The following is a 20,295-nucleotide window of genomic DNA, read 5'->3' on the forward strand; positions in this document are numbered from 1 at the left end:
TTCTTAGCTATTACATGTCAAGCAAGTTGTAAACATTGGAAATATATAAATAATTTAATGTCTCTCTCATGTGAAATGGGAACATATTGATTGACCAAAACTCAAATCTGCAATTCCCAGTTCCAGTGTTTACGTATTGAAGTCAGAGGCTTTAGTCTCCTGTGAGGGGTCTTAGAATCTTCACTACATAAACAGAGATTCTTACAGAAAGAAGCAACATCAAGTCAGCCTTTTAAAAGGCATCCATGAGCCGTTGCACTGGGGTTTCCTCTGTTTTTGTAATATACTTGATCCATGAATATACAAGCTACTGTCTGTACTACATACTTTATAAGCAATGGTTAGCATTCCAGAATAGTGAATTGCTGCAAATAAGTGCTGCAAACCTATAGCCAAATAAAAGAAAGACTGTAATAATAATAATAGAGCTATGCGACTTATTTAAGTGCTTTACTAGGATATATTATAGAAGATTAATTATGACTGGTAGGCTTGACTCCACCTCAGTATCTCCAGCATCATACACACTGTTTGTACATTGTTATAGTGGAACAGATGCAACCTAAGCTTGAGCATCCACTTGATGGATTGTAGAGTTTGAGAAGTTACTGAGGGAAGTGTGGGGTATGTGGGAAATTCATATTGAATGCACTTACTAGGGATATATAATTGCATTTTGCTTCTGTATCTCTTCTGAGTTAAAAGCTGTATTGGCTACTGCACAGAATCTTATTCGTTTAGAGACTTGAAACTCCCTGACAGATCATCTTATAGCTATTTTCTTTCCTGTTCCACATGCCAGGATGCTGCTTTGTCAAATAAAGCTATCTACAATAGACTTAATGGGGCTTACCAAATAGCTTTTCTCCCAGAAGGTTTCAATTCATTTTAATTCAAGGACTTTTGTGCATTTTTCTTCCCCTCGATCGTATCTAATTCTGTTATCTCGCTTCTGTAGTACTCAACTGCAGAAATCCTGCTCGACGTGAGCCAGCAAGAGTCTCCTTGGTTTTTATCTAAATCAGCTACATGTTTTAGCTATCACTTGTTTCCAATTAAAAGCTTAAGGGAGTAGATCTCCGAGTTGTTGTTTTCTCTCACCGTGCTTCCCAAATTTGATTCCAGGAACCTATAGTGAATCCCTCATTATCTTTTACTTCTCAAACAAAGTAAAAACTAGTTAACTTATCTTGAAGTGCCACAGAATTTCTGTTCTTCTAGAGACTCTGTATTCGCCCATATTTTGTGGTACTGGGCTTGCTATGGAAGAAGGGACTGCTGTGACAAAAGCAATCTATTAAAAAGGAGAAATCACATTAGAGCAAATCAGATATTGCAAACTTGCTTCAATCTGTTGTTAGTCATGTGCCCAGTAAGGAGAAGAGCTAAGAGGGACTGTTCCTTTCTACATATCTATTTTGCCTTCTTCAGTTAGATAGTGGTTACCAGGACTGGTCCACCTAAACCTCATTTTAAGTTTCCTTAAGGGTACAAACCTTCAGTCATGAGACACACGTTCTACCATGAAGAATGCATTTTATATGTGATATTTGCTGTGAGATTGAACATTAAATGTTAGCAACCCCCGTGTAACTTTGTCCACTGTGGATATGTTAACTAGATTATATAAATCACTGTACAAAGGAAACATCTATAGAAAAACACATTGTAAACCTTCAATGAACGAGTGTGTGTGTGTGTGTGTGTGTGTGTGTGTGTGTGTGTGTGTGTGTTTATCAGCCATACCTCAATAAAGCTGAAGGAAATTAAAATTAAAAAAAAATATTTATGAGATAAAGAGCATCTGATCCAGTAGGTCTTTAATGAAGTTTCAGAAACTTCAGTTATTTAGATTCTGGTAGTTATGGGACCATATTTGGAAAACACTAGAATAGACAAATTCTCCTTGATTGTTCTATCCAAAATATCCTCTTCCCTGTTTCCTCTTCCCCATCCTCTACCTTCCACTATTCTCATTTTATGGATTTGACCAATTAATTATTTCTATTCCTGCAAGCTGCCAAAAATATTAATATAAATGTGTATAAATTTGCATACATTAAACAACATACTTACTGATAACCTAGAAAGTGTTGATTAGAATCCAGCCTGGGCAAGAGATACCAGTGTGATCCAGAGTAGTCACAGGCAATAACAGTTGTTCAGGGCCTTGAAGGAGGAACAAGTTTGGATAGGAAGAGCAAAAGTAAGAGAGCATCCAGATGGTGTGCGAGAGTAGAAAACGTAGGGAGGCACTGATGCAAAGAGGCAAGGTATGTGTTTAGGGATAAAAGATTGGGTAGGCACAGCAGGTCTAAAGTCTGGAGGAGAATGTATTCCAGGCTTATATATGGCATTGTAAGCAGTACGGTATTATAAGCACATCAGACCATAGCACTACTATGAGGAAAGCAACATGACATCTAGGTTTTAGAAGATAGTTTTAGAAAAATGACCAGACAGAATCTGTTTTCGGAATAGAATTGTGAAATGATGAAGACTGTGGCTAGAGTGATAGCACTTGGATGGAGAAAAATGACAGCAGAAGTTGCTAGAACCATTCATAGAGGAAAAGACTCCAAAGGCTGGGGTATAGAGGAAGAAAAGTAAAGAGCATGGAATTGGCCTCCTCTGTAGTCTGAGAGGCTAGGAAGCGATGAGTATATTAGTTCACTAGAGTGAGAATAGCAAAGTACTACATAGTGAGACCTAAGCAGTCACGTTTTTATTGTCTTAATTTTCTGAAGACTAGGAATATAAGATGGAAGAATCAGCAGGATTGGGTCCTTCTGAAGGCCGTGGGACATAATGTATTCTAGCCCCCTCCCAGTTTCCATCTGTTTGACAGCAACCACTGGTATTCTTTGGCATAGAGATATATTACCCCAATCTCTGCCTTGATGCTCACATGAAGTCTGTCTCCATGCCCAGATTTCTCTGTTCTGTAAAGGCACACATCATATTGGATTAAGACCCACCATAATGACTGCAATGTGCCTTGGTTACGTAGGTAAATGCCCTGTTACTAAGCAAGACTGCACTCTTATAGCTGCGTCATCTTTGGGATGGTGGGGAAGAACACAGTGTATCCCACAGAACAGAGCTTACACACATGCACTGAACTTAAGGAGTTTGCTGTTATTTTGGTTTGGAGGACACATGGGGAGGCAGAGTCTTCCTGTGAGCCCAAACTTCTCTGGAACTCACTGTGTACCCCAAATTGATCTCAAATTTGCAGTGCTCTTTCTGCCTGCCTCTTCCTCCTGACTTCTGGGATTACAAATATGCCATTTGAAATTTGATTTTTGATGTTCAATAAAAGGGCAGAGAATCATGAAGAATATGGCTTCTATAATACTAGAAAATGTGCAACCATTTATGGGAAATTGTGGAAATGAAACCCTGGAGGGAGAAGGATGAAAGGGGACCCAAATTCAAATGAAGCTTATATGCTAAAGAAAATTTTCTCTGAGGTAAGAGATGGGGGAAGATGAAAGAATGTCCGCAGCCCAGACTTCCGGGTATTATAAGAGATCAGTCATCCATTAGTCACAGAAGCTATTTAGAAATAAGACCATGAAGAGTGAGGACTAGATATTGAGTACATATTGTAGGAAGCACAGAAGGAACAAAAAAGGGTTGAGATCTCATCAGCAAGGGCCAACATGATTCCATATTAATCTAGCTGCCTAGTTCCATGGCTGCCTTTAAAAGTGCTCTTAGGCCCAGGAGAAAGAGGGGAGAAAGTTGAGTCAGATGACCACAAGTTACAGGCTGGCATGGTCAGCTTAGTCAAAGGTTTTCAGGAGGCTGGAGAAATATAGGGAACTGAGGCGTTTGTAAAGAATCTATCCAAAAAACAACAACAATGACAACAATTCACAGACTGGATGAAGTTGGCCACTCCGCGAGATTAAAGATTTAAGAATGAGAACAGCCTTTGAGTGATGAAGGGCAAAGAGACAACTAACCAGTAGAGAGTCTATACTTGACAGAGGGATGTAGGTGTTATAGAGGGGAAGCGGGGCGTCTCAGATGTGTTTATTCTGCCGTAAGACTGGGTTCAATAGAAATACTGACAGATAGAGGCAAAGAGAATGAGGTTTTGTGAGATCAAGGAAACCACTTGAGATTTCGCCGGAACCACCTTGCAGCCGCCTCTATCAGTTGCACTTCTCTCCCCCTCTGTTGTTTGTAGCTTTTACCCTTTGAGACTTGCTGGGGCTCAGATGTTTCCTGAGCTTTGAGAGAAATGTCTCACCATTTCTTTCTCTCATCTTGTAACATTTTTTTTAGCATCTCTTATAATAAAATTTCCAAGAATCGCTGGCGACTGCACTTGTTATTATTTGCTTGTTTGTTTGTTTGTTTGTTTGTTTCCTTAACACCACTGAATAATTTTAATGGCACAAAATCTGTTTTGATTCTTCACTGTACAGACGCAAGTCTGAGATTTTGCTTTCAGTGGCTCTTCTATGAGTAGGTGTTCACAGCTGCCTTCATATTTTCATATTGTCACAAGAAACTGGCAGCCCTCAGATCTAAGAAGCAATTGGCATAAAGAAAAATGTTTCCCACATAGGAAGTAGTCAGAAAAGAGAAGCTGAAAGCTAATGATGGCAGAATATGAATACATTCACCATACTGTGCTCTTCAGTATCAAGACCAATGGGTTCACCTACTCAAACATATTATTAAAGGTAATATTGAACTTTTCAGTGTTCTGGCAATATACAAAAGACTCCCCCACTTCAGGAATTGGCCCAATTAATATTAAGTCTGCAAAAGGAAAGACTTCCTGTCCTCATTAAAATGACAAAAGCCTGTATTTCAGAGAGTGGGAAATACATTTTTTAGAGAAGCACACACCCCCAGGCTTTATAGGTGATCAGTCCTTTCTTTTTTTTTTTTCTTGGTGACAGGAATAAACTGAGAAGATTATTATCTGTTCTTGCTTGCCTCCAGCTATCTGTCAGTGCTCATCAGCCTGACCTTTCCCCCAGGCAGGACACAAGCACTCTCTCATCCTCATTTTCTCAGAGAGAAAATATTTTTACATTCAAAGGAGATATTATACCTCTAAGAACTCTGCTGAATCTGCCCTTTCTTTGGTTGTGGCATCTTCATGTGACAAGTAGAACATGAGCATAGTCACTGTCCTGCAGTAGGTGAAGAAACAAAAGGAGGAAAATGAAATGTTACTATTTTGTTTGGAGCCATGTGGATCACCAAATGACTTTCAAACCAAAGTAGAAACAAACAAGTATCCATCTAGGGGAATCACACTTTACAGAGGATCCTATATACTGTGCAGCCCAACTCCATCTTGAGATACTGCGTTTGGTACTGACCCAGCAAACAAGCTAAATATTGCTTCCTCTCTTTGACAGATAGTTAATGTCTTTTTTCCTATACCATTTTGTTCATATGCTAAGCACTTATATCATCTTCCTTTAGTAGTGAAGAGTATCCTAGCCACTGTGATAGCAAGTGAGATAATATTTAGAGGTCTAGGAACGCAAATCTCTATGTAATGGCTTTCTCTTCAAAGGCATAAATTCCATATGGATACAGAAGTAATTAAAATCAGTTATAAAAACCACACACAACAAAACTCACCCTACCTGCAAGATGTGCAGGGTCAAAGATAGAGCACGTAGAGCAGAGATTGAGGGAATGTCCAATCAGTGCCTGGCCCAACCCCAGGCCTACCCCATGGGAGATAGCCAACCCTTGGCATTGTTAACAATACTATGCCATGCTTGTAGACAGGAGCCTAGCAGAATTGCCCTCTGAGGGAGCTCTATCCAGCAGTGTTTTAAAACAGACTCACAGCCAAACATTGGGTGGTACATAAGGAGTCTTGTGGAAAAGTTGGGGGAAGGAAAAAAGGAACAGGAGGAGACAGGAGCTCCACAAGAAGACCAGCAGAACCAACTAACCAGAGCCAAGAGAGGCTTGCTGAGAGTGAAGTACCAACCAAGAACCATGCATGGACTGGACCTAGGTCCTCTGCACAGATGTGGCCTATGGGCAGCTCAGGCTTCATGTGGGTCCTCTAGTAAGGAGAGCAGAGGCTGTCTCTGACATGGACTCTCTTGCCAGCCTTTTGTTCACTTCCACCTGGTGGGGCTGTGCCAGGCAACAGGGGAAGAGGATGAACTCAGTCCCTATGACCTGATGACTGTGGTGGATTGGAAGTGAGACTCTCCTTTTCTGAGAAATAGGGAAGGGGGGGAGGGAAGGTGAAACTGGGAGGTGAGGAAGGATGGGGCAATGACCAGGGTTTAGATTGGATAAATTAATTAATTAAAAAAGCACACAGATAGAACGAACCCTGCAAAGGGTCTTTTATAATTTATAAACTTAAATGTGAGATTTAAAACTACCATACCAAGAGAACTACATGACCACTCATTGAAAACAAATGTGGACATGGAAAAAGCCTTCCTATTACAGTGCTACTCTCTGCTTTAGATAGACAATCTAGCCATAGTAGCCTAATGACTTTTGGAGCACTCTTAGGCTCAAGACATTTAATTAAACTCAGTTCTCCCTTAAGGCAGATTCCTTTTAGGAATGAAGGATGTCTTAGCCTTAGGCTAGAGTTCTCTTTTAAATCCAGACATGGTAGCATGTGCTTGGAATCTTGGCACTTGGAAAGAGGGGCAGCAGAAGCAAGAGTTCAAGATCATAGTTGGCTACAGAGTGAGTTCAAAGCGAGCCTGGACTTTCTGAAGCTGCCTAAAAACAAGAAGTTTCTATCTCTAACTCATCTTTGTAAGCCATATTCTTTCCATGTAGGTTGAATCTTTGAACTCCTTCACGAATCTCTTCTTCTGCCATCTCAAGGGAATAAGATTGCTAGTCACTCGAGGTTTTGGTCCATTATGGCAAAGAAGACATAGCTGAGTTGCTTGCATCATGGTAAACAGGAGAGAGGACTTTTTGAGTTATAGCTTTCTTTTTCCCTTTTGGTTTCATGTGAGCATTCATTCTACAGGATGATGCTATTTCCACCAAGAACAGAAAGGAGAGATGTGACCAAAATGAGAAAAATCCAAAAGGTCAGACACTAGGTGCTACCATTTGCAGCCCATATGTCACTCTCTTGGGCTGGATTTAGTCCTCACCTATAGTTTTCCTACATGAATACTCCATGTTCGGATATCACAGTCAACTTGAAGTCTCCATTGCATCTTCATCTAACCATTGCTTTTCCAGGGGCTGCCTGCAGGAATCATTCCCTGGCCTCAAAAACTTTGAAATCTAGATTCTTCCACCATTTAGTGAAAAGAGATCATTTTAATTGTTTGATTTCATTATTTTTCTTTTACTTTCTACAAACCAAAAATTCCCCTATAGATAGCTGAGAAAATACACACCTTTGTCCAGTTGCCTTTTAACCCACTTACACATTTACTATACAGTTTTGTAATTTGGGTCCAATGTGCTATCAGCATTTCCAGATTTCATGTTCTATTAGCATTTTGAAGAGGGAGGAAGTATAGCTCAGTGGTGAAGCTCCAGCTTAACATGTACATGGCCCTAACATCATGGAAAAGGGAAATGTTTCCTTTGATGTAGTAGGTAAATAGAGATTAATGGAATCGCCCATTTTTACCATAGTCATGAGCCTGGAATATAGAGAGTACTCGATAAATGTTTGTTGAATTAATGAAAGTTCTCTGACTAAATATTTGGAAATAGGCTTTATAATTTTGACCTTGAAAATATTCATGAACTCATAAATAATGATATTTAACATAGATGCCTCCATACATCTTCATTTTTATTAATAAATTTTCTCTTTAAGGAATTTTTTATTCACAATAAAAGGAAAAAGAAAAAGAAAGACTTCCTGTATAATCCTTGTTTCTACAGAGGAAGTCTCCTGCACCACCCCCATCAACCTCTCCCACCATAATGGTGCATTTGTCTCGATGAGTATATCTTCACTGGCACATCATCACTAGAAATCCATAGCTTATAGTAGCACTCCTCTGGTGTGCATATTACATAGTGCATTCTGTATGTATTAACACATGTGTAATGAATGGCATGTCTCTACCATGGTAGTAGCATACAAAATGGTTTCACTGCCCTGACATCTGTGGTCTGCCTAGTTACCACCTGCCCCTGGTAGCCTTTGGCAGCTATGAATCTTTTTGCTGTCTCCATGGTGTTTCCTTCTCCAGACTATCGTGTAATGGGAACCAGCTAGTGTGGAACATTTTTAGATTGGCTTCTTTAACTTGTTTACTTTACTCTTTTCTCAAATTTCCTAAGGTTGCATGTTTTGTACTTGATCATAGATCTTCATTTCTAACATAATCATTTCTTCCTACAAATTTCTCTTGAAGCATCACTGTGCCACACCCCACAGATTTAAAGAAATTGTACTTTCTTTTTTATTTAGTTTGAAGCGCTAAAATTTCTTCTTTGACCCATGTATTGTTTAAAAGTAAGACATTAAATCTCCATAGCTACATCTATTTTTAATTACTATTAAATAGTATTATCTCATCTTTCTCCATATCTTTACTTTATATCTATGTGTGCTTTACATTTAAAATATGTTTCTTATAATTGAGTCTTTGTATGGTTGGGGGATTAATTTTTGTTTGCTTCTTGTTCTTGTTTTGATTTTTTTAAACAGGTCTTATTATGTAACCCTGGCTATTCTGTATCACAAATAATAAATGGCCTGACGTATAGCCAAATAAATTGTGGGACTAATGTTTTTGTTATTGTACTTCATCTACAAATGGCTTGAAAGCACAATAAGAACATCATTCAATTTAGTTTACATTTATGGCTATTCTACACTTTTTATTTATCTCACAGTGTGGGATTAAATAAGGCCAAGTGCTGAATAAAGTCTGCATTCATAGAAGGTATTCTATAAAGGGCTTGCTTCACTAAATAAGTTTGGAAAGTGGACCAATCATTCAACATAAATTACTGACTGGCCTCAAACTTGAAGCCATCCTCCTGCTGTGGTCTCATGAGTCCTGAGATTATAGAGATGAGCTATCATTCATGGCGAGCAACTTCACGAGCCACTCTAGTGACAATCTCTGTCTTTTGATTGGTATATTTAGAGCAATGACATTTGAAGTGATTACTGGCATGGTTGGATAAATACCTTCCTTGCTGCTGCACTTTCCTTTGGATCGTCCTGTTCTCTCCTCATAATTTGTCCTCCATAATTTTTCTTCTTTAAAGGTTTTAATAAAGCATTCTCCTTTATTTTTCTCTTTCTTCCATATATCAGTTATACTTTTTCTATATGGCCTTAGATTATACAATTATCCTACAATAACAAAATTTTCCAATTCTTCTCTCATCTCGTGCATCTTTTGCTATTTCATATGTACAGAAGCATTCAAAAGTGAATGCATTGCTACTGCTGCAAGTTTGAGTGTTATACTCTAGATCACTTAATAAAAATAAATAAAAGTTGTCATCTTACCATCACTTATTCATCTTTATAGTCTTCTTTTCTTCATGTAAATCCTGAACTATATCATTTTTCTTTTCTCTGAAGAACATCTCTAATATTACTTTCAGGAAAGGCTTGCTGTCAAAATTCCCCCTCAGTTTTTATTTAGCTGAAGAAATCTTTATTTATTTTTATTTTTATTTGAACATAATTTCACAGGGCACAAAATTCTACATTGGTGACTTTTTTGGCTAAAATATTTTCCTTCATTCTCGTGCATTGTGTAGCTCTGAGAAATCCTATATAATATTTCTCTTTACTCATCTATAGGTGAGGTATTGGTGTTCTTCTGGCCATTTAAAGTGAGTGATCAATGTATTTACTCTCTTTGGAAATGGGTTCATTTCATTTTTTCTTTGTTTTGATTTGCTGAACTTTGTGTTGATTTGAGGGCATTTATTTCTAATGCTCTATAAGCTTCATGGATCTCTATGTAGTTTTGTGCATGGCACAAGTTTGGGGAAACATTTAAGCATTTTTGTTTGAAATGCCACTTACTCTTTCTGTGATTGTACCAGGTTGTTGGATATCCTATTATTTTTCTTTTAGTCATTTTATCTCCATGCTTTTGTTGTGGCCTGGATATCTATATAGTCCACAATCCATATGCTGAAATCTACTACCCACTTTAGGTAGTGGAGCTTCAGGGTGGTACTTAGCATTAGCGCCCTTATGAAAGAGGCCCCAGAGAGATGCCTTGTACCTTTCTGGTGTGAGAATACAAAGACAACATGTATGATCCCAGAAGAAGGCATTCACCAAACACTGAAGAGCTGGTGCTTTGATCTTGGATTGCCCAGCTCCCAAAACTGTTGAAAATGTCTTTCTTTTGAGCAGTCGTTGGTGTTTTTTTAATACCATCCTAGATGGACTAAAGTATGTTTTCAGTTACAGCCTTTTACATTATTATATCCTCAGTCTCTGAGGTTCTTTCCTCAGCCATGTGAAGTCTACTAATGGCCAGCCAAAGGTCTTCTGCCTGTTATGGTGCTTTTGATTACTAGTATTTCTTATTCTTCCTTAGATGTCCAACTCTGCTTATATTATTCATCTCTTCTTCTGTGCTGCCTATTTTCACAAACATCCTTGCCGTATATATAAGTCAGTTTTAAAATGTCTTTCTGGTTCTCAAACTGGTCTTTGAAATTTATTATTCCTTATAAATTTTTGTAAAATATCAAATGCTACTATTCTGGGTATAATGAACTCAAACAAATATGCCTTCATTTATATAGAGGAGAGGAGGGGATATACCCTTTTGACATACAACCTTACGTACTCATTGCTGTAGATCACCTCGAAGTTCTAATCTCCCTGCCTCCATCACATGAGTTGTGGGATTATAGGTGTATATCATAGTGCCAGGTTTCCTGTGGCACTGAGGTTGAACTCAGGCTTCTTGAGTGCTGGGTAAGCACTCTACCATATGAAGTACTTCCCAGCCCTAAATCCCAGGCTTTTGATAATCCTGTGCCCATGGACAGTAAACTTCACTGGTGCTTCTCAGATTTGTTCCCAAGCTTTTAGCTGGAACAAGATAGCTGGAAGGTTCCAGAGCAGTGGTTCTCAACCTTCCTAAAGATGTGACCATTTACTACATGTCTTCATTTTGTGGTCAACTCCAACCACAAAATTATCTTCATTGCTACATCATAACTGTAATTTGATACTGTTATGAACCATAATATAAATATCTGATGCAGGATATCGAATATATTAAACCAAAAGGGGTTGCAACCCACAGGGTGAGAACCAGTCATCTAGAGTTAAGTATCTCCATTTTTTTCAGTTCATTTATGCCCTTTTTAAACTCTAAAAGGTTCTGATAAAATAGGGTTTTTCCCCTGGGGGTAGGGTCTTGTTAAGAACAGAATGTTCTGCCATTTCAAACTTCAAAACTATTCCTTTCCCCCCATGAAACAGAAAGAGATTTTTCTCTGCTATTCACTGTGAGGACCTAGTAGAGCTTCTAGAGGTGAAACTCATAAAAGTGTACCAGACACACACTTTTGGATTTTTAAATTCACAGGCTTGTCCATCCTGAGCTTCCAGTAATTCAGTGTGTTTCTCTACCCTAGCACAGGTTCCCATGAGGATACTCATTGCTTGTTGGTTCTATAAGCTGTGTGTAGTTGGTTGTATTCAGTGTCTCTATCTCTACTTTGAGGAATTATTTGCTAAATAACCTCAGTTCTCTGAAGACATTAAGAAGAGTTGCTGAGCCACGCTGGTGGCCCCATGACTTTAATCTCAACACTTAAGAGGCAAAGACAGGTCTCTGTTTTCAACCCCAGCCTGGTCTACACAGCAAGCTCCAGGCTAGCCAAGGCTACAGGCCAGCCTGGTCTATATAGCAAATAACAGGCCGGCGAAGGCTATGAAGAAAGACCCCATGTCAAGCAAACAACAACAACAAAGAGTTGTTACTTTTCAGTTTGCTCAGCTTTTTATTAATTGATAAGATGCAGTGCAGATTTGTTCAGATACAGCAAGTATAAATGGTATCTTAGTTCATGCAGTTACTTTTCTTCTATAATATTAGTGAGTACTAGGGAGGTTTAAATATCTTTTAAGAAAATGTTTGTGTAGGCAGTTGTCTCTTAAGGTGATCCATCCTATATTTGATCAGTACAGTGCTCTTACCACTTGTTCTATTTTAAATGAAAGTAATGACTAGTACTTGCAAATAGTTGTATTTGGTATGGAGAATATGAACTAAAATGAAGACATTGATCTGCTGGAATCCTTTTTCAGTTTTGAAAACAAGCCTTTCTGCCTTTCTATCCATCATTTGCTACCATGCACAACCAAAATTCCCTATCAAGCATCTTTTTATACATATTAAAGTACCAAGTTTTCATAGCACTCGGGTGTACCACAAAAACATCTGGACATACGGTTTAACATTTTCCATCTTCCATTGACTTAGCCTTAGTGTCACAGGCAGAAGCTCTGAAGGAGGAAAACGATAGCCTCCGCTGGCAGCTAGATGCCTACCGGAATGAGGTAGAACTGCTCAAGCAAGAACAAGGCAAGGCTCACCGGGAGGAAGATCCAAACAAGGATCAGCAGCTGAAGCTTCTGCAGCAAGCCCTCCAAGGGATGCAACAGGTATGGGCAGCGTGTTTTCCTATGCTGTCTGGAAGGATAGCATCAGCCCTTTGTGTGCAAGCAGGTGTGCTGAAGCAGAATGTTCAGAAGTTACTTCAGGCTATAGGTAATACTAGGAGTCTTTATGAAAAACCTCAATTACTTATGCATGGTAAAATGCTGATCAATAAGTATATACTTGGCTAAAACAACAAAATATAGTCTATTACAGGAAACAACAGAACATCTCATTCTTGATTTTCATGGAAATGGGGACCTTGTAGTATCAGGCTTTAAGACTGTAGTACCAGTTTGGTTTTTATTTTATTTTCACAGTAATTTATGTGCATTTACAAGCACATAATTCCAAGTATAAAAATTAAAGTAGAGGGCTAGGGACATACTCCATGATTAAGAGCACTTGTTGCTTTTGCAGAGGATTAGTATTTGGTTCCCAGAGGAGCTGATGACCTCTTTAGGCCTCCATGGGTGCTCACATGTATGGATGTGCATCTGCATGTACACAAACATACATAATAAAAATAAAATGAACACTAAAGATTCGTTTGAATAAAAATGAAATAACTAAATCCAATGGAAATTGCATTCAGATAAAACCTCATGAATTAAAACAGGTGGTCAATATCTTGAAGTTTGATGTGACCATCACCACAGTGAACCTCCAATTTAAAAGCTGTCAACAGCCTCTTGCCCTATACTGAAAGTCTAGTGCTTCTGAGAAAGGATATGATGATATTCTGCCATGACAGTCTACCAACATCTTTTTTACATTTTAAATTGTGCAATACATTTCAAGTCTGCCTTGAAATTATCTAGGACAAACTAATTACTGGTTGGAAATTATAAATGATGAATAGAGAGTCACTTCTGGTACTAGCATCCCTGTGTTATTACTTCTGCCACCATTGTCTTCCTGTGTGACAAGTAATAGCACATTAGTGTTTCACCTTTCCCATTAGCACAATGTGTGAAGTAATGCTTACCTTCCTTTTATTGTCACCACATAGTTTAATTAGAATACATAGATGATTTCAGAGATCTTTCTACCAAAAGAAAAGTATCCCTGTAGCTAGCCTTCAAAAGGCTTTGATAGCATACATTGCACCTTGGTTTTAGCTGGTGGTCTTTTGCAAGTCTGCAAATAAGACCTTGGAAACACTTTTATCATTGTTTCTCTCTTATGTTGTTTTTGAAAACATTACACATAAGAATAGTTCTATCACTTCCATGCAAAGATCAAAGCAAGAGGTCTGCCTCCTAAAAATTAATTTCATTCATTTTGGTATTTTTCCTCCATTGGAAAAATAGTACCATAAACAGTGACAACACTTTCCCATTTTATCTCAAAAGATGTATAGTAAATATGTACTTAGGCAAAGGAACTCCAAGGTTACCTGGCCTGGTTTTAAGTATAACTCTGCTACTTCCAATCTGAATTAATGCACATGGATGCATTAGCACAGTGCTTAGTAAACACTGGGAATTCAATATCTAGTAGTAGCTGCCATTTATGATAGCATAAATCCTGTCCCTTGCCTTCTAATACAGAAACTAACTTGTGAAGTTTGGATTCATGACTAGTTTCCCTACGCAAATCAAGCTTGGCGAGCCAGATGACTTCACAAAAAAAAAAATGCTTTTCAACATTAAGTTCATATCTCTGCAGTAATCAAGATACAGCTTGTAAAGACAGCATTGACTGCATGCTACCCTTACCTTTGGCCAGGACAGAGAAGAAGCTAGGTGACTGTGTTTATTAGTTTCTCTGGTCCTTTATAAAATATAAACGGGTTCAGAAGAAATCCAAAAGAACCAAGTGTTTAAAGAGTGAAAAGTATCTTGATTTTTTTCCAAGATACTTTTCCTATCTGTAGAGGGGGAAGTGAGGCTAGTCCACCGGATACCTACCCTCAGCCAGAGATTATGCATGAAGTGAAGCCTAAATGAGTGATGTCGTTATCTATGATCTCTTGTGAAGCATCTGCTCAAAGTCCAAGAGGAATACAAAAAGAAAGAAGCTGAACTGGACAAAATCAAAGATGACAAGTTACAGGTGGAAAAGATGTTGGAAAATCTTCAAGAAAAGGTACATAACTCCTCTACCAATGTTTTCTTTCATCCCTTCCCGTCTCCTCTTTTCAGTGATAATAAAAATGTCCTACGAGTTTCTGCATCAGAAGTCAATGTGAAATCCTGCTGGTTGGAAAATAAAAGACCCTCTCTGGGCCAGGCATGGGTGGTGCACACCTTTAATCCCAGCACTTGGGAGGCAAAGACAGGTGGATCTCTTATCAGTTTAAGGGCTGGTCTATAAAGCGAGTTTCAGGACAGACTTACCCTGTCTCAAAGAAAGTCCCTCTCTGTGGTAATTCTGCTTTTACGTATGAGCACTTAACATTTCCAAAGGTTGTGGTTTATATACTTTTCAGTGAATAAAAAGTCATTCCACCCATCATGTTCTGTTGAAAACCATACTGCATACTTCCTCCTTGTTTGCTTCATCTCCTTATACCAATAACAACATAGAAAGCCATGTGTTCTGGTTTGCTTCTTATTGCTGTGATAAACACTATGAGCAGAAGCAACTTGGAGAAGAGTTTGTTTTCCTTTACAGCTTACAATCCATCATGGAGGGAAGTCAAAAGCAGGAAATCCAGACAGGAGCCTGGAGTTAGGGACTATAGCAGAGACCATAAAGAAATGGTACTTGCTGGCTTGCTCTCCAGGGCTCAGTTTGCTTTCTATACAATGCCAGGACCATCATCCCAAAGATGGTACTACTAATGGCGGGGGGGGGGGGGGGGGCTGAGCCCAAGCCCATCAATCGTTAATCAGGAAAAAGTGCCATACATGTTTTTCCTACAGGGCAATCTGATAGTCAATTCTTCATTTGAAGTTCCATCTTCCCAGAAGAGCACACCTTCTACTGAACACTTCATTAAAGCAGGAATACAGCTAAAACATTGAGAGTTCTTTACACCGACTCTATCTACATGATCACGAGCAGCTGCAGGTCAGAGTAACAGCCAATACCAAGTCAGGCATGGGTATACACACCTGTATCCCGAACCATAGGAAAAGCAGACAGGAGAATCAGGAATTCAGTGTCAGCTACATAGTAAATTAGGAGCCAGGTTAAGTTTGAGACCCTGTCTTAAAAAAAAAAAAAAAGCTAACACCAAAATGTAGCGAGGTTTTCTAAAGCCAAATATTAGCAACAAAGAATGGAAGGTGAAACCTCATCTAGTGAGCGCTTGCTGCAAAAAAAAGAACACACGAAAGACAGCTGGGAGAGTCTTTTAACACTTGGATGGGTCTGTGGATCACAACAAAGGCGTGTCTCTTTTTGATGTGTAAATTCTCCTCATCTCTGTATGTCGTATTTCTCCAGCCTCATATGAGTCAATATTCAGCTAAAGTTATACTCTGGGAAAAATGACTCGTTAAGCAGAACTCCCTGGTGTGAATATTTGAGAAGGAAGAGGAAATGTGGGAGCTTGGACGAGCATCCAACATCAGCAGTGGTACAGTTCCATAAGAGCTGCTGTTGTTGATCTTCCTTGCTCAGCTTAGGAAGACAGAGCACATCCAGGCCCTGAGTGTATTTACCAGCATGGGGATGTGCCCCAGGGAGCCATTAGGAACTGGCAACCTTGGTATAGTTGAAACAAACGATTGAAAAATGTTTTCTTTCAGAGGCCATTTGCAATATGCTTTTAATTCTTCCACATCATAAAATCAAGTCACTTTCCACTTTTGTGGGTGCTATTAAAGAAATGAGCACAATCCCAGGGAAATTCATTTATCAAGCATTTAATTGAAAAGTGCCAAAGCTGGTGCACTCTCAGGACTTTGCTCATGCTATCAGAGTTTCTAAATTGTCCCAGAGCTGCAACATAGCTCTAGTTCTTCTCTTCCTGTGTAAAATGTACCATGGAGCCAGAAGACTTTAGTTAGGCCAGGGGCTGCCCTGCAGACACCATGCCTATCCTCACTCTTTAGATCGCCATTACAAATTGCCTTAAGTACATTTTTAGTATAGGCTGATTTCTGCTCTGTGAAGAGTTTTGTTTAAAGAAACAAGAGGTCAAATGGCACAGAAGAAACTTGTCATATTGTGCCCAATGACAAGTGTTTCTCATCTGAAATGAAATATATACCACAAAATAACAGCTAAAGAGAGAGCCAACTGAGAATCAGAAAACAGTGAGTCACATATTTTTCATGTTATTTCAAGCAAGGCTTCTTTTAGAAGAATTCATGACAGATCATCACAAACTGATTTTCTCTGAGAAGCTAATTGGTGACCAAATATTTCAACCTGATGCAATTAGGTTAGGAAGCAAAAAACCATCACAATAGACTACAAAAATAATTGCAGATTGAAAGGCAAGCAGCAAGTTTTGGTTTGTTTGGTTTCGCTTTGGTGTGGGTTTCTTGACAGGAAGCCACAGTGGGAGCTATTGGCAGTGTTTTGCAGTGTAACAGTGTCACATATGTCTGTCATATTGGTGGAAAGAACTACCTCCGTGAATCTTCTAGTGAAGTTCAAGGAAATAAACATCTTCTAATATCACTTCTAATTTGTTTAATGCCAGCCACAACAAATGTGAAATTGGGTTCATTTGAGCCACAGTTCCGTTTGAGATGGCTAAGACTTCTCAGAAAATCTGAGTATCTTAAAGCCAACTCACTTAAGAAATGGCTTTCGGGCGTGTCAGCCCAGCACTCAGGAGGCAGAAGCAGGCAGATCGTTGTGAGTTCGATGCCAGCCTGGTCTAAAAAGTAAGTCTAAGACAGCCAAGGCTACACAGAGAAACCTTGTCTCAAAAAGAAAGAAAGAAAGAAAGAAAGAAAGAAAGAAAGAAAGAAAGAAAGAAAAGAAAAGAAAAGAAAGAGGTGGCATCCTGGGCCACTTAAGCTTGGAAGGGTGTTAAAGCAGAAGCAGAGCCCCGCCCTGCCTTAGAAACAAGCCGATGCTTTACATCAGATGTGACATAAAGCAACATGTCTTGCAGCCCTCATAGACCATTCACTTCATTTCAAGCCGGTATCTAGGAAGCTTTGAAGACACCTTTAAAGAACACAGAAGTGCAGCCCATGCTGAGGGCTTGCAGAAGGGAAGAGGTGACAGACTATCTGAGTCAACCTTGGTCTGCCCACCCCCTGCCCAGCACTCCCCCAGGACTTTCTTTTACAGCAGTGAAGACTGAAGCAGTGAGATTGATGCTGGGATGTCTTTTATTCCTTCCTCTAAAAGCTCTTACTTCATCTATACAATATAGAAAAGTAGCCCACCCCACCCCCCGCCCGCCCCACGCACACCTAAAGATAGAAAGATCCACAAACAGTAGAGTACTTTTCAAATTCAGTGCCTGCGGGCATGGATTTCACCTGCGTGTCTCATAAAACTAAACTGCTGCACTCAGAAAAAGCCTCCACAACAAAGAAAGCCACTGACAACTGATATTTTTATTCATGGTCAGAAATATTTTAACTGATCTTTAACTTAACATAGAAAAAAAAACAGACTCTCTAGTCTGTAGAGAAAGGTTCTAATTTCTAATTCACAAGCCAGCATTGATACCTGAGTAGATTGGCTATATCACAGATTTTCTATTCAGATGTGCGACTTACCATAAGCAGAAGGTGGACCTAATGTTGAGAGAGAGAAAGAGCCATGAGAATATGAATAAACATAAGCTGAGATGAAATGCTAACTCTCCCATTTCCATTTCCTAACAATGTAATCCTAGCAAACTCACCCAATTTATCTTTTCCTTGCTTTCTTCAGCTGTATGATGGTGATAGTACATTTTTAGCAGGACCTAGAATGTAATACACAGCAGTGTTGTGTCTGCTTCCCGAGATTACGTATATAGAGGTAAGAATGATGAAGCCAGGAAAACACAACTAGGGAAGATAAATGCATAAAAAAGATGCTTGGGAGCCAGTGAGATAGCTCAGCTGGTAATGGTACTTGCTGTGAAGCCTGAAGATGTAAGTTCAATTCCCAGGACACACAAGGTAGAAAAAGAAAACTAACTACAACAAGCTGTTCTTTGACCACCACAACTGTACAATGGTGTGTGCCATGGCATGTGCATGTGGGTATGCATGTGCACGTGTGCGCACAGAGAGAGAGAGAGAGAGAGAGAGAGAGAGAGAGAGAGAGAGAGAGAGAGAGAGAGAGAGAGAGAACCATACACACACACTAAATAAATGTCTTTAAAGGGTTATTTGGATTATCTGTGGTGTTCTTATAACTTGAATTTTTTAGCAATCCAAATCCACTGTGTCTTTTAAAAGTACTGTGTTGCTTTCCTAATTTCTTCCTCTGCGTGATTCTCATTTGTATATAGGAAGGCTACTGATTTTTTTGAGTTAATTTTGTATCCGGCCAATTTGCTGAAGGTGTTTATCAGCTGTAGGAGTTCTCTGGTGGAATTTTGGGGGGTCACTTATGTACACTATCATATCATCTGCAAATAGGGATAATTTGACTTCCTCCTTTCCCATTTGGATCCCCTTGATCTCCTTTTGTTGTCTTATTGCTCTGGCTAGAACTTCCAGTACTATATTGAAGAGATATGGAGAGAGTGGGCAGCCTTGCCTTGTTCCCGATTTTAGAGGAATTTTCTTAAGTATCTCACCATTTACTTTGTGTTGCTTTTGTGGACCTGTTGCTGGGCACAGTGATAAACATCTTTCATCCCAGCTGGGTAGAAAGCTGGGGTGGAAGGATCATCTGTCTCTCGGAATTTGAGAACAGACTGAGCAATGAAGTGGGAACTTGCCTCTCCGCTTTTACGAAAAGTTATCTGTTGTCCAATTAATTGAAACCAACTCTTTGGCCAAATAAGGTTGAGCTGATCCAGGAAGCATGTTATTCCCACAGGAAAACTGTGCTTCTAGACTGTGTGCATCAAGCCAGGAAAGTGACTACCCTCTTGAGAAGACCATGACCAGCAGTCCTATCAAATCTGAACGGGAAGCACTGCTAGTGGGTAAGGAAACCAGCACACACACAAAACCCGTAAGGTACAGAGAAAGACAAGATGAAAGTATCTGCCAAGGATGTATGAAGCATAACAGTACAAGACCTCAGAGTTCTAAAGGTGACAGAGAAAGATCAAGGACAATTTCCATTAAAAGTTCTACAAGCAGCTCTAAACCGTTTCTAGCTCCTCATTGTCACTGTCATGTCAAGTGTGTTGTTGTCAGCATTATAGTAAGAGTTGGTCAGACACAGAGATATTTTTTTTAAATCTCTCCTCAAGGAGAGAGGTGTTCTTTCCTATTCATTCAGAGGGCTAGTCCAGACACTGTTGAAAAATAAAACTTTCTCAGATGAGCCTCTAGCAAATAGGTGCTGTGCATGACACTTCTGATACTAAGTGAAGGCATATTTGTTTTTACTTCTTGACGCAGCATATGTTCTTTCCAATACCACTTCCCCAACTCTCCAACACCAGGTATATATCTGACAGCTTTATTCAATTCAATTCTGATACCAATTAGCTGAGCTTACAGTCCACAGGTGTAAAGACTCAGCATCACAAACCAACCCTCACTTTCGACACTGGGCTCAAGCTTCAGATCCCAAATGTGTTGGCTCAACTTTTCCTTATGAAAAGAAAAGGCTTGCTTGGGTGGACAGCACTAGAGTTGCAGTCCAT

The 20,295-nt window shown here is 39.3% G+C and overlaps 1 protein-coding gene across 7 annotated transcripts in view; it reads left to right on the forward strand.

Moving 5' to 3' along the window:
- Window positions 1–20,295, forward strand: part of ENOX2 (ecto-NOX disulfide-thiol exchanger 2) — a 299,360-nt gene that overhangs the window by 271,626 nt on the left and 7,439 nt on the right. For all 7 annotated transcript variants that reach the window (XM_084788928.1, XM_084788931.1, XM_084788929.1 and 4 more), the window contains 3 exons: window positions 12,435–12,616; window positions 14,595–14,702; window positions 19,515–19,623. In XM_084788928.1, the coding sequence (XP_084645054.1) occupies window positions 12,435–12,616; window positions 14,595–14,702; window positions 19,515–19,623 (399 nt within the window). The remainder of the gene's footprint in view (window positions 1–12,434; window positions 12,617–14,594; window positions 14,703–19,514; window positions 19,624–20,295) is intronic.

Source organism: Acomys minous (genome assembly GCF_964271855.1).
Source record: "Acomys minous genome assembly, chromosome: 7".
Taxonomy (NCBI): domain Eukaryota; kingdom Metazoa; phylum Chordata; class Mammalia; order Rodentia; family Muridae; genus Acomys; species Acomys minous.